This window comes from Talpa europaea (assembly GCF_964194135.1).
Source record: "Talpa europaea genome assembly, chromosome: 10".
Taxonomy (NCBI): domain Eukaryota; kingdom Metazoa; phylum Chordata; class Mammalia; order Eulipotyphla; family Talpidae; genus Talpa; species Talpa europaea.
Window position 1 is genome coordinate 18,437,742 of NC_140077.1, and position 16,875 is coordinate 18,454,616.

The 16,875-nt window shown below is 42.1% G+C and overlaps 2 protein-coding genes across 2 annotated transcripts in view; one reads left to right on the forward strand and one right to left on the reverse strand.

Annotated features, from left to right (window-relative positions):
* PDCD11 (programmed cell death 11) overlaps positions 1-11,489 on the reverse strand; it is a gene marked incomplete at its 3' end in the record, with an annotated part of 33,749 nt that extends 22,260 nt beyond the window's left edge. Inside the window, exons 1-12 of the mRNA XM_084245333.1 lie at positions 11,437-11,489; positions 10,121-10,233; positions 8,890-9,021; positions 7,449-7,616; positions 6,305-6,466; positions 5,901-6,024; positions 4,988-5,169; positions 3,128-3,235; positions 1,824-2,030; positions 1,060-1,184; positions 803-863; positions 18-164 (exon numbers count right to left, since the gene is read on the reverse strand). Coding sequence (XP_084101459.1) covers positions 18-164; positions 803-863; positions 1,060-1,184; positions 1,824-2,030; positions 3,128-3,235; positions 4,988-5,169; positions 5,901-6,024; positions 6,305-6,466; positions 7,449-7,616; positions 8,890-9,021; positions 10,121-10,222 — 1,518 coding nt within the window. The 5' untranslated portion in view covers positions 10,223-10,233; positions 11,437-11,489. The remainder of the gene's footprint in view (positions 1-17; positions 165-802; positions 864-1,059; positions 1,185-1,823; positions 2,031-3,127; positions 3,236-4,987; positions 5,170-5,900; positions 6,025-6,304; positions 6,467-7,448; positions 7,617-8,889; positions 9,022-10,120; positions 10,234-11,436) is intronic.
* Positions 11,490-14,782: 3,293 nt separating this feature from the next.
* On the forward strand, positions 14,783-16,658 carry ATP5MK (ATP synthase membrane subunit k). The gene is made up of 3 exons (XM_084245869.1): positions 14,783-15,034; positions 15,124-15,216; positions 16,402-16,658. The coding sequence occupies exons 1-2, from the start codon at positions 14,948-14,950 to the stop codon at positions 15,211-15,213; spliced, it is 177 nt and encodes a 58-aa protein (XP_084101995.1). The 5' UTR covers positions 14,783-14,947; the 3' UTR covers positions 15,214-15,216; positions 16,402-16,658.
* The last annotated feature ends 217 nt before the right edge of the window (positions 16,659-16,875 follow it).

Below are 16,875 nucleotides of genomic sequence, written 5' to 3' on the forward strand. Positions count from 1 at the left end.
CCCTGAGTGAGGCTCACCCGGCACTTGACCTCATCCCCAACGTGGTACTTCTTCTCTGGATTCTTCAACCGGATGTCAGCAAGGTGCATGGTAGGTACCAAGCCCCTAATGTGCTCGCCCACCTTCACCAGCATCCCACATGACTTGATGGTCACCACTGTGCCCTAGGGAATCCAAAGAAAAGATGCCAAGATGCTTCAAAAATGGTCTTTCCTCCTCCTCTTACAACAAAGCACATCATACCTATCTTACAAAGCCCAGCTTCCTGATCCAACTGTGCCTGCTGCTCCAGATCTCATACAGGCGAGGCACAAACTCCACCCTGATCTGGATATAGTCAATATATTTATGGGAATCTTCATACCTTTTTGTGTGAGCAAGTAATTTCTGTCTGCTTTACAAGTACAATCTTTAAAGGAGAAGACTATGTCTCCCCTAAAATGGACTCTACCTATAAAGGTGAGCTAGCTGCCCCAGACAAGAGAGACAACTGGAACCGGTTTCCTACACAGCGCCCCCCCCCCCCCGGGGTTCAATTACCACAGCTGGTCTAATAAACATTATCAACCCAAGGATTGATGATCTACTGCCTCTGTGTAGCTGGGTGGTACAGGTAAGACGGTTACTTTGAAATTAATTACAAGTTTGCCAAGGGAAGAGAAAGAAATCCCAGTTAACAGGCAGAGGCAAAGAACAAGACTTTAAATGTGTTACCGTGAGGACTAATGAGCTGACAGTTAAACTGTGAACTAACAAATATTTAAAGGGAGGGGGAGGACTAATTATATGCTTGTGGCCTTACCTTAACCAATGCCCCAGGATTAATGTCATGATACCTGAAGTATTCAGCTTCAATAATAGCTCTAGAACAAAAGGAAAACAAAGCATTTAATAAACTACAGCAGAGGCGGCCTAAAATTCAGGGCTACTTAAGTTGCACCAGCAAAGAAGGAAAGCCTTACCAAGGAAGGCCAGGAGAAACTGCATTTACAGAGGAGCCAACCCCGCACCCTGTGCCCCCATCCCACACACATACACACACATGTTAATAAGACTTACGTCCGCAAAGAGAGCAAAGCCAATTCATCCATTTGGCTGAAGTCAATGATTCTACCCTTGTGAGTATTCCCTGGCTTGAAGGTTTTAGGATTGAAGACGTTCTTAGAATCAGAGAGATGGCTGAGCTGCAAAGTACCAAGTGATTAAAGACAAACCAGAGAAGAGAGATGTGAGGCAATCAGACATTACAGCACACCAAGATGACTCACATTTATCACCTGCCATCAAAACAGTACTCTGAATACCTATTAAAATTATTCTAACTAAAAACGGCTCTTTACCATCATGGAATCTCTATAAGGTCAAAGAAGAATCTAGATCAGGAGTCAGTAAATTGAGGCTGACGAACCACTATTTTTGTAAATCAGTTTTACTAGAACACAGCCCGGCCCATTCATTTACATACTGTTTATGGCAGCTTTTAGCCATAACAGAGCTGAGTAGTTAGAACAGAGATCACATGACCCACAAGTCTAAAAGTATTTTCTGCCTGGCCCTTTAAGAAAACCTTTGCCAAATTGTGTTTCAGATCCTAACTTATTCTTGAAACTACCATCAACCAAGTATAATTAAGTAAATTTAATTATAAGGCACTCTAATATAACAAATGTGCATTGTTCCGGCCCCAATGAGTAGTCTGCCACACTTGGGAATATTGAAAAATAGGAATTTAACATAAGGGGTAAAGGAAGCAAAAAAGGACACTGGTGATCCAAAAGTTCTTCCAGTGATAAGATACCTGGCAAAATTAAGAGGGGCCTTACCCGAGCAAAGGCCAGAGACCCATCCTTCAGCTTAAAGGTGGCACCAACTTTGTTGAAAAAGCCCTGGACAGTAACGTTATCCAGCACAGCTCCCAAGTGCTGGCAGGAGAGCCTGGTGAGTGGGCGCCCAGGCTGCAGGAATGTGGGGCGCACGCTCAGCCGTACAACTTTTGTCTGAGGATGGATACAGAGGACGCAGGCCCTTACCTGCACAAGGAAAAGGGAATAACGATCAGGAGACACACAGGATATAAGACCCCTGGAGCAGACTTTCTGAGGTCAAGACTCTCCATGTGCTGATGAAGTTGGACGTCAAGTAGCACACAGAAAATTCAAATAAAATGTCCTAGAAGGTTATGTGCAATTAAATTAAGGCTTACTCAAGGCAGTAAAAATATCACCTTAACACCATCATGCTAACAACACATATGGGACAGAAAACATGTACTGGTGTCACCACGAACAGGCCACACACAAGGTCACGGCCTGTAAAATGACTTAACTCTGCACACAGATATGACTAGAGGGAGCAAAAAAAATTATTAAGAATAAGTTTACCAAAATGTGAACAATATATAGGAAAAGAGGTCTACTAAAACGTCAACAAAGATGTCACTGAATGATGAAAAAGCTCATTTTTATTAAAAAAAAAAGTTTCTATGGCATCTATAGCATGTATCACCGTTAAAAACAAAAAAATAAAATCTTCTTTCATTCTGGAAAACATTCTGAGATTATCTTCCCAAATAATCCATGTTCACTGTAGAAAATTTGAATATTTAGATAAAGAGAGAAAAATTACCCAGAGTTAATTATTACTAACACCTGATTACATAATCTTCAGTATTTCAGCCAGTTGTACTTTAAAATTTTTTTCAAAACTGTTATTTCTACTACTCAGAGTACTTTTTAAGCTACATTTTTCTATTTAAACATGTCTACTTTAACATATCTTGTTCTCCTATGTTACATCCTACACTCCTCCTCCCCCCACCAAAACACTTTAAGTTACAAAAGAGAAGACTTGTTACCCAAACCCTATCCCCCTGCCTCGAAATCAGTTAAGTTTGGAAATGAAAGAACACAAAATAAAAACCAAAAGCTACCTTTTCTCCCTGGGCTCATAACCTCAGTCCCCAGAGATAACTACTGGAACTTTCTTGTGCTCCTCCAAAACTCTTTTTCCTCCCCTCACCGCCTCGCGCCACTGCAGCCCTACGGCCCACTCCACAGCTTGCTGTGGGACTGGACAGCTGACTGGGACACAACTGAAATCAAGGAAAGAGAAGCGCAACATTTCTTACTGCTTGATTTGAGAAATACGTCCCAGCTTTCTTGGGATCCAGATGCATGAAGTCCACCAGACCAGTGAAATGTGAGAGGAAGTTTAGCTTAAGGCCAAAAGAAGTCACCTAGAAATAAACAGAACAAGTCATGAAAAACCTCTCTGTGAAAAAACTGAGAATGTGAGAGATGTGTCCATACCAAACACTCAATGCTACATGTTCCATCGTAACTGTGTCAGACAGAGGGTACCTAAGTGACCAGGCCCAATAAAGCACCAGGAATTAAGTCTCTAATGAGTTTACTGGTAGAAAACATCTCACATGTGCAGTCATAACATGCTGCTGGAGAACTGACTACACCCTTTCTGACTCCAATAGGAGGGAACTTCTCAAAGCTTGCTCCTGGGTTTCCCAGACTTCACTCCACAGGCCTTTTCCTTTTGTTGATTTTGTCTTACAGTCTCTCCTCCTTTCCCTGTAATAAGTCATAGTCATGAATACCCCTATAGGCTCAGTCCTGTAAGCTTTTCTTTCTTTTTTTTTTTTAAAGATTTATTTATTTATGCATACAAGAGCTGGGGTATAGGCCAGAGATATGGGGGGGGGGGTGGTAGTGGTGAGAGGATTCACCAGAGACAGAGTGGGGAGCAGAACAGGCAGAATGACTGAAATACACTGTTCAGGGGAGTAGCGGGTGAGACAAGAGAGGTCTGCCTTGCCATGTGGGTTTCCCTCTGGCTGGGGATTGAACTCGTGCTGCAGTGGCTGTGGATTGCTTCATAGTGCGGTGCTTAACCCTTTGCACCACCAGGGAGGCCCCTGTGAGCCTTTCTGATGAATCATGGACCCTAGAGTGATCTTAGGGATCCCAGGACTCACGAGGTCAAGAAATTAACCTCCCTGGTACCATTATGAGGTTTCTTCTGGAAAATATGCAAACTAAAATAAGGGAATAAGCCAAGAGGCCTGAAACCAAAGAAGGAGCCAATACAAGAGAGTGGGGAAGGATCCAGGATGAGAGAAGGGAAGCCCTTAGACATCAGCTATGCAGGAGCCTGACAGAGCAAGCCACTTTGTACCACAGGGGGACAGTGCAAGAGTCTCCAGGTGGAAAAAACAAAGTAAGAGATTATTTAAAGGGTTTGAAAACATGGAAAATAGCAGTGAAAGGAATGAAAGGGTGTGTGAAGAATCGTGATAGGAAAGAAAAGAATTTAGCAAATGACAAAAACAAAGCTGATTATTGACTCCAACAACAACAAAAAAACAATTTCAGGGGTGATAGTATAATACCTAGCTCAGCAGTAAATAATATTGATGTAATCATAAAAATTTAAATACTGAATAATCATTTACCCAAAATTTAAATGCACCTCTGTTGGGAAGTTGAGGAGAGGGGAGATTAAGACAGTCAAATCTTCATCTCCCTTGAAAAGTTAAAACTCAATGCCTAAAACTGACAAGCCAAGATATAATTACATGTGTTTTTACATGCTTATTACTAATCTCGGCAATTTAGAAACACAGAAATTTCAAAAAAGAAACTTAAAAAGTTAAAGATGGGTTAGAAAGGATGAGACAGTTTTTCATTTTTAATGCCACTTGATTTGTTAAATCAGTAATGTCCAATAGAACTATAATGCAAGCCACATATGTAACTAAGTTTTCTAGCAGTCACATTTTAAAAACTACAAACACAGGTGAAATTTACTTTAATAACCCAATAAATCCAATGTTACCATTTCACCATGTGGCATTGGCTACATTTCAAGTGTTTAATGGCCACATGTGACCAGTGGTCACAGCAGAGTTTAGACTGTGTACATGTACTTTGATAAACATTACTTTTATTTCAGAAAAGTAACAGGAAGGGCTTACCTCCTGCACCTGGGCTTTGACCACCAATCCTGGTAGCAAGTTGTTAAGGGTCCAGTTTTGCTCTTCAGTGGCAATGGCAACAGAAACGTCTGAATGACCAATAGACAGACTAACAACTCCTCCGTTGCCTTTCACTTTTTCAATGACGCAGTTCAGGTATTGACCCACCTTCAGCTTAGCACCTGCAAGCCCAGCCCCAGCCCCCCCAAAAGAAAGGTAATTCTATGAAAAGGACCTTTAACTTGGACTCAAGCAATACCTGAAAAGATCCACGTCCCATCAGCCCAGTTACTATGTAGCACACCCACATGTGGAAAAACTCCCCCAAAACATGGAAAAATCTCAATAAGACAGGGAAATGCTGGGCCTCCCTGGTGGCGCAGCGGTTGAACGCTGGGTTGTGAAGCTGCCCACAGCCTCTGCAGCATCAGTTCGATCCCCGGCTGTTCCCCGGTCACTGGAGGAGGGTCCCGCATGGCGCGCAGACCTCTCCTGCCGCCCGCTGCTCCCCTCAGCAGTGTACTTCGGTCCTTCTGCCTGCTCTGCTCCCTGCTCTGGCTCTGGTGAATTCTCTCACCCTCCCGCGCTTCTGACTGTACCCAGTGCTTGTATAAATAAATAAGTAAATAAATCTTTAAAAAAAAAAAAGACAGGGAAGTGCTGGTTCAGAGGCCCTGAGGGCTCAAATTTCAGTGGCAACTTCTTCTGAGAGAGAAAAAGTAAAACTCGACCATCAGATTTTAGTGTGACCCTATATTCGCCTTTCCATCAGCTAATATGAATGACTAATTTTAGCCAAGTCAGGCAGCCTTCAGCATCACCATACTATCATCATCCTCATCAAAATAATTTAAATATAATCCCCAACTGTACCACCTCACCGATATGTACTAGCCCTTTGTTTTCTGCTCACCTTTGTTCTTCTGTCGGATATACTCCTGGGCATTCTTCAGTGGCAGAAAAGCTCTGGTCCCACCAACACCAATGTCCACTAGGTAGCCATGGTCTTCCAGGCTGGACACGGTGCCTGTAAGCAGCTGGGGGCAGAGAGCATTCCCAAAAGTTCAACTCAAAGGTAATGAGCCACACAGCAAATATCACTAGCAAATGTAAGAGTTCCTACCATCCATCTTGACACATCATCCCACCATCTCACCCAAACCCACCCCTCCTTTCAACTTTCAACCTTAATTCCCACCAGAGGACAGAAGAGGGAAAGTCATGACTATTAATTCTCCTAGGGTTTCAACAATCTATGGCTTCTGGACAGGGAGAAGGTATATTATCTGCTCCACTTCCCTGACCCCGAATACATACCATGCCAGGCTTCAGGGCCTCAGCACTCAGCACTTTATTAACTTTTTGAGGGTTGAGAGAGAGTCTGACATTCCTTTTGCCCTTCTCTTTGACGACCAGACTGCTCACCACACATCTCACCAGCATCCCAGGTGAGAAGAGTTCAGGCAAGCCCACCAGGTCCTGTATAACACAAATGAGAAATCTGAGACATGCCCTTTCCCAACACTGAGAATCCTTGTCTGGCCCTTGCTCAGTGGTTTCTCCTCCTCAGACCAGAGCAATTAAAATCCAGTATTCGCTCCAGGCTCAATTTTCTCGTCTCTTCTCACTCTATTGGCTCCCTCTAAGCTCCCTCTTCTCCCTTCATAGCTTGTTACCACTTATACGAGACGTTGGCACACATTTACGTTTCTAACCCTGTTAGAGCTCTGCAATCACCTATCAACTGCACCTCCAACGCAACATATCCAAAAATCAAATCATGGTCATCTCTCCCATCCAGGGCCCCTTTGGAGTTTCCTATCTTAGGATGAGATGGCTGGCGATCAACAGAACCCGAGGGTTCATTCCTGACACTTTACTCTGACTCACCATCCACACCAAAACCATCACAAGGACTTTACCTCCCTCAGTTCTCAGTGAATTCTTACCCCAAGCTGCCAAAAATCTGAGTCTCATAACTGGCTCTTCAATCTATACTCTATGTTGTCTACATATCACCCATCCCAACGAGACCATTTCAAGTGGTTCCTATTGATTCTAGAAAACCTTCATTACTAGGGTCAGGCCTCCACTCAGCTCTTGAGCCCTATCCCACGCCACTCTCCCTGTGCCTTCCGCTTCAGTCATACAAGTCTTCTCTCTGCTGCACACCATGCCCTTCTGCCTAAAGGCCCTTCCTTCTTTACCTAATAAACCCTCCTCCTTCAGATCACAGTTCAAGCATCCGTTCCTCAGGAGGCCTGGAAAATCTTCCAGGCTCCCTGGACAAAGTCAAAATCCTCTTACTAGTTAAAAGAAAAAAGATTAAAAAAAAAATTCCTTCACTGCAATGCTCAGGGCACATTGTACTTTCCTTTTTAGCACTTAACAAAGTTGCAATTTTACATCTGTTTATGTACCACTTATTTCTAGAACAAGACTACATTCAGGTTTCTCTTACCTTCAGAGGTTCTTCTTGTGCCACCTGTTCATTCAGTTTTTTGGTGTAAGTATCACAGATTTCAGTCACTTGTACAAACCCCTGGAGGCCATTAGGGAGACTGATCACCAATTCCAGTTCATTTACCTCTTTTACACAACCCAAAATCCGCATCCCCTCACACAGGGACTACAAAAGAAAAAGTGAAATGTGTGAATTGGAGAAGAGAAAAATGATTAGGGATGTTAGAGGATCAAATTTCTAGCCCCAACTCTAACATGAAAACGACGAGAGTTCCATAAGTGAAAAAGAAAGACATACATATGTGTATATGACAGTGCATTTATCAAACATCTGACGCAGCACCATAGTAATAAATTATACTAATATTAACAGCCCAAGAGTGCTGACAAATGACTTTGTCATTTGCTTTATTCCAAGCAACACAAACTCAAATGCCTGGCTGGTAACAAAGTGAAGAAAACAGGCCAACAAGACAGCAGCTGTCTGGCATATGCATGCCAGCCTGGAGGTTGCCATTACCACTTGTTCCACATGACTGAACATGAGAGAATGTGCCATGTGCTGTTGGCACTTGAAAGTTTTACAACACGCCAGGAATCACACTTTTACGTGAAGTATTTCAGTTGTCTAGTATTCAACAATTACCTTTTTTTAAGTACCATACAAGACAAATAAATACTTCTCCAGGCTGAACCTGAATCTTTTGCACAACTAACATGCCAGAATTATAATCTACAAAATAAAGGAACATAAGACGACTTCACTTCTCTAAGACAGTTTCCACATCTATCAGATAAAGGGGAGAATTAGAATAATGATGAAAGCTATTGCCAATTCTAGCCCAGGTATCTACTAAAACACAAGTTCCACAAGGAAACAAGCAGAACAGGGGATTCAGCAGCTAAAAATAGTAACAAAAAACCACACATGAGGGCCTCCCTGGTGGTGCAAGGGGTTAATCCTCAGCACTATCAAGCTATCACCAGCCACAGCAGCACGAGTTCAACTCCTGCCCAGGGAGCTAACCCACATGGCATAGCAGACCTCTCCTGTCTCACCCGCTGCTCCCCTCAGCAGCATAGTTCAGTCAATCCGCCTGTTCTGCTCCCCACTCTGTCTCTGGTAAATCCTCTCACCCCTACACCTCTGGCCTACACCCAGCTTTTGCATGCATTAAAAAATAAACAAACCAAAAACCACACATAATCCCAGGTATGATTAATAGCTAAAAGAAACAGAATGCAGTCTGACACCAAACTGCAAAAATCTCTACAGATGCACACATACAGTGTATATATGCAAATATATATGAACATATATATACATGAACGTGTCATGTATTTCATATTTGTGTATATAAAAAGGAAAGAAAGAAAAATGCACACAAACTTAAGCAACCCAGGTAGTTTGTTCATAACAAGACCAAATTTTAACAAACCTCAATATTAAGGATTTCAAACTTCTCTCTTACAGACTTGCTTCTTTCTCTCTTTTCGATTTTCAATCTTTTTGTTTTTGCTGGTCCTTTCAGGCTCTTTTTCCTTTTGGTAGATTCCTCTTCAGCAGAAATCTTGGGGTAGGGGAGGGGAGAGAGATCCAAAACAATAAGAATTCTGGCTTTACCCTCTATTTTCAGGTCATTTGTCACCTTGCTTTGTTATTTCTTCAGTACAATTTCTTCTTTAATTTAATTCCTGCTCCATCCCAATTCTCCCATCCTGCTCCTAGTGTTCCCGTTGCTCAAGGTCTGGGCTTCCTTATGTTAAGTCTTTCTCTCCTGTGTTTTTCTTCCCTTTACTGGGATGGACACTGGGGTTCCCCAGAACGTGAAGCAATTTGAAACAGTGTGCAAAAATGGAAGGTGGAGTCACAGAGACTTAAGTCAAACACCCAATTCCACCATAACAAGCTGTGTGGCTTCATCTTTCTTGGTTGTCATCATGGAATGGCAAACTTTACTTCATAGTAAAGTTGGAAAGATTACATAGAAAGGCATAAGGCCAATTCCCTGGTGGTGCAAGGGGTCAAACACCGCACTATGAAGCAATCCGCAGCCTCTGCAGCACGAGTTCGATCCCCGGCCGGCCACAGAAAAACCTACATGGTGCAGCAGACCTCTCCTGTCTCTCCCACTGCTCCCCTCAGCAGTGTATTTCAGTCAGTTTGCCTGTTCTGTTCCCTACGCTGTCTCTGGTGAATCCTCTCACCCCCCGCATCTCTGGCCTATACCCCAGCTCTTGTATGCATAAATAAATGAATCTTTTTTTAAAAAAGGCATAAGGCCATGCAATCAAACATTAGTTCTCTTCCCTCCAGCATTTGGAACACAGCCTACTCTTGGTAAATATTGCAAATTTTAATGCAAATTATGAACATTATATATAGCAAGGAACCATGTAATGGTTAAAATGCATAAAATGAGATGATAAACTACTTTTTCTCCATCCCAATTAACACAGCACAAAGAGCACTACAAACTCAAATACTAAATGCCATGCTTCAGAACATATAGCCTAATGGTGGTATCAATTCTTTAACAAATTCAATTTACAAAAGGGGACTTCGAAAAGAAATAAAACTGGAAAATAACAGTCTCGAGTAAGGATCATTTCTTCACAAGCACACAAGAGAGAAAATGTTCAGTCTTACCAAACAAGCACACCACTTACATCAAATAAGTTGTCTTGTTCAACTGACTGCTGGAAAGCTTTCTCTGATTTGTGGATTTTTCTTGTACCCCCTCGGGGGAAGCTTTCTTCCATGGTTGCCATATTTGGGTCTCCTAAAAATAATGCAAAGCACAACACTGAGATGTAGCCATAGTGTCAGATTTCCTAAAGGTTATGATTAAGGTGCAGAGACAGAACCTTCCAGCACCCATGTGCTAAACAGTATTCAGGACTAAGAATAGATGGCTTGATGCCAGATACCAGATAATCCATAATTTACCTTCCCAAAGGTCTGCTTCAAAACACAAGTCCACACTTTTCCCTCCAGGGAAAGAAGTTATAGATTCAATATAGTAAACATCACTAAGGAGCCACAGCTAAGTCAGATACATAATTGAATGTAACCCTCTACCTTTAAAGAACATGCACACTTTTAGGAAGATAAAATGATTATGCAATAATTTAAAATACAAATCAGGTTATAAACGATCAACAAAGAGGCAGGAAGTGATGAGGTTTTAGCAAAGGAGGCAAACTTCCCAAATATTCTTTTGAAACGAATGTTAAAATGTGAATAGTAATTTCATAGGTGGAAAGGAAAGAGCAGAAGGAATATGAGAAGAGGCATGAAAACAAGAAGTCAATTCTTTCAATAACCACCAGCAATCTGTCAATTACTCAAAAGCTTGCTGTTCTCTTTCCTTGACGAATCATTCAATTAGATCATAGCAAATAAAGCATAATAGAATTAAATTTTAAAAGACAAATTGTTGGGTTTTTTTTTTGGTAAAAGATACTGAATTAAATGAGTAGTTTACTCTGACAAGTCAAAGTCTTCTATAAGGGGTGATGCAGAACAGTAATCGAGAAAAAATACATATACTGTAGTCTACATACTGGAAAGTGAGAGGACTGAAGGAAAGTAGACCGAGTAGGACCTACTTGTAGTACAGCTGAGAAGCCGGAGAACCAGAACAAGCAATGTGAAAATGAGAGTCACTTAGGAATAAGAATCTAGAAAGGTTTGCGTTTGTAAAAGAAGTGACACCGGTGAGGTAGCCTACGGGTTGGAATCAAGAATGGGAGTGTGCTCGTAGAAACAGTGAGGTGCAGTGGGATCTAAATTTGCTGGGAATCTGATCATTTCAGGCAAGGGAAAACCCAAGCTTGAAAATGTTAAGCGGCAAAGAAGACTTAAGCCAATTCCCCGGACAGAGCCGGAGCCTGCAAGGCCGGCCACTCTAGCAGAAAACGCCTTCTGATCTAGCCCTGGGACAGAGCAGAGAGCCACGAAGACAGCCTTTGCCATCACTCACCAGCGCCGCGACCTTAGCACCTCTCTACTTCCAAGCCGCAGCACGGCGATCACACACGCGGGGACCAGCGGACCCACGCCCCGAACAAGCTCTTCCGGAATGTGGGCGGGCTTCACGCCCTATTTCCGCCACTACGCTGCGTCCTACAGGGCGGCGGAGGGGGCGGGTGGGCGGGTCAGAGACCGGAAGCGGAAGGGCGGGAGTTCGCGCCTCAGCCAATCGGCGCAGAGGCTGAATCGCGGTGGCCTGTGGACCGCGTGCGGGGGAGGAGGCTTCTTCCGGCCGGGCCGAGCGGCTGCTTTGCGCACTTTGAAGGACACGGTCTGAGGGGTTCGTTCCTGCTGCAAGGTGCGTGTGGAGGGGCGCCCAGGCCCGGACCCCGCGCCTCCGCCGTGTGGGGCGGGGGAGAGCCTAGACTCTTACCGCTTCTGGCTCGAGAACCCCGCTAGGTCTGTCGTTTGGGGGGGGGCGGCGAGAGCCGCGGGGAGTGGCGAGGAGTTGGGTGCGAGGGTCGGGCCGTGGCTGGAAAACCTCGGCCCAGGCGGAGGCGCGCTCCCAGGGGCTCCCAGAGCTCCGCAGCCCTCAGATTGCATTTCACACTGGAGGAAAATGAGGCCCGCAGCAAAGGGAGTCCCCCAAGGTCACCCAGTGACGTAATACTGGGTGAGAACTCGGATTTCGAACCCCACCTCCGGCCGAATTAACCTCCTTCCCTCTGCGCACCCCGAGCTGTTTGTTTCCAAGGAACTGTGCTTGGGAAGCTGTTCGGCCAGGCCGCCTCTAGCTGCGTTGAAGCCTTTGTTAAAGAGAGCGAGTGTAGACGGCCCCTGCAGTTCCCGGGCCCGCCGTCAGCGCGTAGTTGTCAGTCTGTGGGATGCGGGAAGCCTTTCACGGGAGGTAGCCAGAGCCGAGAGTGGTGAATTCGTACGAGAGGCTGTCTCTGAAACCTGAGCGGCTCACGCTCGTCTTTCCCTCCTTTACCCCGTGATCTCGCCATTCCAGGTGGGGGTCCCCTCAGATAGAAAAACAGCAAAATGAGGAAACTAGTAGCGAGGGCAGCTGGTCGCTTTTGGCCTTTTCTGAAATGTTAGAGAGGCAAGGAAAGCTTAATTGCATTCAGTAGCGGTTCACTGCTTCATGAAAAACAAAAGCAGAGACCCCATCGCTTAGACTTTTCCCATGGCTACCATTTAACAATTAGTAGTATTCATCTTAAGTTCTTTTTCTCCATTTATGTGTCTTTTAAAACTTGCAGCTCAAAAAGAAAGCAAATTTCAGTTGAGACACTGCCCAAAGGGCGCTTTAAAGCAAGGGTTTGTGATCTTTGCCCAGAAGTAACTGCAGTTTGCTGAAGGATGCAGACCCAGGTGTTTCCACGTTTTGCTCCTAGCGAAATCCTACTTCCCACTCCCACTCCATCTCAGCCTTTCAAAAGCCTTCCTTTAAGACCCAGAGTAAATTTTAGTTCCTATAACATGCCCTTCTCTGTAGTCAAAACTAGTCCTCTAAGGAATGTCACAAACATCTTTCATCCCATATTGTGTAGAGAGAAATTTAAAGCACCTTATGTTGTGACTAGATACCACATCCCCCTAAAAAATTTTGTTAAACACATGGTAGTAGGGGTTATCAGTTAATAATTGGGCAAAGTTTTGTTGCTGTTTTCTGTAGGGTTTCTCCTAGGAACCTACTTGGTACTATAAAAGTCAAAAAAATATATCAGGAAATGAAATATATTTAAAATGTTTAGTAAAATGAAACAGTATAAAACCTACTCTATAAAAGATTCCTTGTAGTAGAGATTTTCTTATTTGGTCTGAGTAGGGGATAACCTCTGAGGGGGCCCAAGAAATTTGGATTTTGTTCACTGCTCCAAAAATCTTGAAACAATACTCAAGAGGTCACTTGCCCAATTTATATATAACTGCCAATTTTATTCACATGAATGCCCCTGAAGGCCTTTGAATGATGAATAGGGAAGTGCCAATTTCCATAGTAACTGCTTCCTCACCCATCTGTCTTTCTCCCCAGTTTCATCTAGAGCCAGCTGATTCATTGTCACTGCCTATCAATCTCGACCGGACCTCGACCGGCTCGTCTGTGTTGCCAATCGACTCGGTGTGGCGTCGGTCTTGGTAGATAGGCGGTCATACATACGAATTTTCAAGTGTTGTTCTGGTGACCTTTGAATGTGCCTGTTATTTTTTATTATAAAAGAAATAGTTGCCTTTGTAAAATACTATAGCTAGCCCTCCCCACCTTAAAAGTTAGCTATATATTTTTCTTGGATTTTTTCTGTGTAATTTCTAGTAAGTGTTTGGTTTTGTTTCTAGCACTATAATGTTTTTCAAACTTTAACATCAGATTCACCTAGGGGGCTTATTAAAACAGATTGCTGGGGGCCTCCCCGGTGGCGCAGCGGTTGAGCACTGGGTTGCGAAGCTGCCCGCGGCCTCTGCAGCGCCGGTCCCACCGGAGGAGGCTCCCACTTGGCGCACAGACCCCTCCTGCCGCCTGCTGCTCCCCTCAGCAGTGTACTTCGGTCCTTCTGCCTGCTCTGCTCCCCGCTCTGCCTGGGTGAATTCTCTCACCCTCCCGCGCTTCTGACTGTACCCAGTGCATGTATAAACCAAATAAATAAATAAAACATGCCTCTATTTAAAAAATAAATAAATAAATAAATAAATAAAATGAAACCAGATTGCTGGGCCCCAGAGTTTCTGATTCAATAGACCTGAGGTACAGCCTGAAAATTTGCATTCCTAGCACTCTCCCAGTGATGATGATGATGCTGGTGTAGGCACCAGATTTTAAGAAGCAATATGTACCTTGTAATGTCCACAAATAGACTTTTTTAAACGTTTAACATTACATGGGAACATCATCTTTCCATGTCAGTACATAAAAATGTAATGTATTTCTGCCATTGGAAACCATCATTTTGATAAATGTAGCCAGACTTTGTTTTTCTAATTTTTTACATTCCTCAACCAGTATTTCAGTCACCATCCTTGAACCACATGTTCTACTTCGTAATATTCTACAAACTACCAGCTAGAAGAGAGTATGAACACTTTATAATTTGATAAATACTACAAAATTGCACTTTACGGAAGTTGTACTAGTTGAGCTATTTAGTTAGTGGTTACCCCTCTGAGAAACATGAAATTCTCTCAAGCTCCAGTTTTCAACTAGTCTTTAAATGATTAATTCCATGTACAACATACCATGGTATAAAGCCAGGAATGAAAAATACACCAAGCAATATTACATCAGAAGGTAGTCTTAGAAAACTGCTCATCCCTTGCTAACTGGTTTGACTTATGTTCTGAGGTGTAAGATTAAGATTAAGGTGTAAGATTTTCCTTCCAAAAGTTTCTCTTATCAGCAAGACATTTTTCATTCTCTTTGCTACTGCACTGGTGGGTGAGACATATCTAAAAATTTACAGTGTTTATATGTAGTGACTTTCACTTAATTTTGCTTTTTTTTTTTTTTAAGGATTGAAATCATGGCAGGTGCAGAAAGTGATGCCCAGTTCCAGTTCACTGGCATTAAAAAATACTTCAACTCTTACACTCTCACAGGTAGAATGAATGTAAGTATTAATGATGCTTTTAAGTGGTTATATCTTAGAATAATAATAGGTGTGACAAAAGTTCATTTACTTTTTTCCACTGTTTTCAGTGTGTGCTGGCCACATATGGAGGAATTGCTTTGCTGGTCTTATACTTCAAGTTAAGGTCTAAAAAAACCCCAGCTGTGAAAGCAACATAAAGGGTGAGAAGCTGCTATTTAAAGTTAATAACTTAGCTATTTTGATGTTAAGATTTTGCTTCTTACTATAAAACTGTTTTCATTGTTCAAAAATTCCAAGAATATATAAAATTTTGCCTGTGTCCCATTACACTGAGAGTTGTGCTTTAGTGTTTAAAATTGCATTTTATTTGGGTTTTGATGGCTATAATTGCTTCTGCAGCTTTTGTAACAAGTATGCTTTATTTTACAGAGGAACTCTGTTAGAATTTTTTTAAACATAAAACATTTCAATGAGTGTTTTTGAGCCTGTAGCCTATGTCAGGGTTTTAAGCTAAAGTGTTTTCCTAAAGGGTTGTCAGGCTCCCAGCTTTATAAAAGGGTGTCTCTTTTATAAAGAGACCAAAACTGTGTATCATTTTTTTGGTTTTTAATTTGATAGGTAAAACTGTCTCTTTGATAAAAGCACTTTTTTTTTTTTTCCTATTTGCTATTTGGTTTTTTCCTTAACAGTCTATTTATGTATTTTTTTAATTTCACAACTGGGTCTTTCAGTCTCTTTGTAACTTTTATAAGCTCTTTAATATTTATCATCCAACCTTTTATCAGTTGCAAATATATCTTGTTTTATCCTATAGTTTGCTAATTTCAAATTTAATATAAGCAACAGCTTTTCCCTAAATCCCCTGAGACTTCATTTTCATGTTGTCTTTGCCCACCACCATTTGCTATCTGTCGTGTTGGTAGTAGATGTACAGAAAACCCAAAACCCAGATCTTTACCTTGTAGCTGTCCCTTATAGACAAAACTTTTTTCCCTCTGCTCTTATGAACTTTTCCAATTCTAAAACTGTTGACCTTAGGGCACTGCAAATCCATGACTTACTCCTGACAAAATAGTAGTATTTTGTTCCTTTAGGTACCTCTTAACTTTGGGAAAACAGTAGTATTCTCATTATAAAAATGGAGAAATTGTACCTCAGAGGTTAATAAGGGATACATATCTATTTTACTGCTGCAAAAGTTTATATATTTGTAGGATCATACTAAATTGTTGTCAATACCTTTTAAGCTGGGAGATAACCTTAATTTGGGGAGGTACTGAATCCTTTAGGAATGAGTTTGCATTCAATTTCTGGACAGGTGATTGAATGTCTTTAACAGTAGACTTGGACATGTTTTTGTCTAAACTGTTTTTGCTTCATTATAGGATTCTAAATGCATCCCATCTGTTCAGTTTCCATGCCTGGAGAAGCTAGTGTCAACTCATTATGTGATAATTTGTACAATAAATTATGAACCTGGAAAAGCTGGTTGTCTTTATTTACAAGATATCAAAAATATAAAAACTGTACAAAATGCAACAAAGGCAAAAAACTGGCAGTGACTTGGTCTAAATCTTTTAGTTTCCCAAAGCAAGGCTCAGTACTGGAGGTAAGCAACTGAAATGTCTGTCTGACTTCAAGTGTATTAGGTTGTATGTAGCCATTTTAGATTTTAGCTGAAGTAGAACATGGAAGCTAAATTTCTTCACCTGGTTTATAGAGTGGGTGCACTCAAAATCCAACAGGTATAAATTCAGATGTCAGTGGGTGGTTGTACTTCATCTAGTTCTTAAAAACTGTAGTTCATTCTACCCAATTACATACATTCCACTAATCCTGGGCCATGTAAAAATGTTAGT

Coding starts and splice junctions, on each gene's coding strand:
- ATP5MK (XM_084245869.1), top strand. CDS start 14,948: ATGGCAGGTGCAGAAAGTGATGCCCAGTTCCAGTTCACTGGCATTAAA. Junction 15,035..15,123: donor CTCTCACAGGTAGAATGAAT/GTAAGTATTAAT, acceptor CACTGTTTTCAG/TGTGTGCTGGCCACATATGG.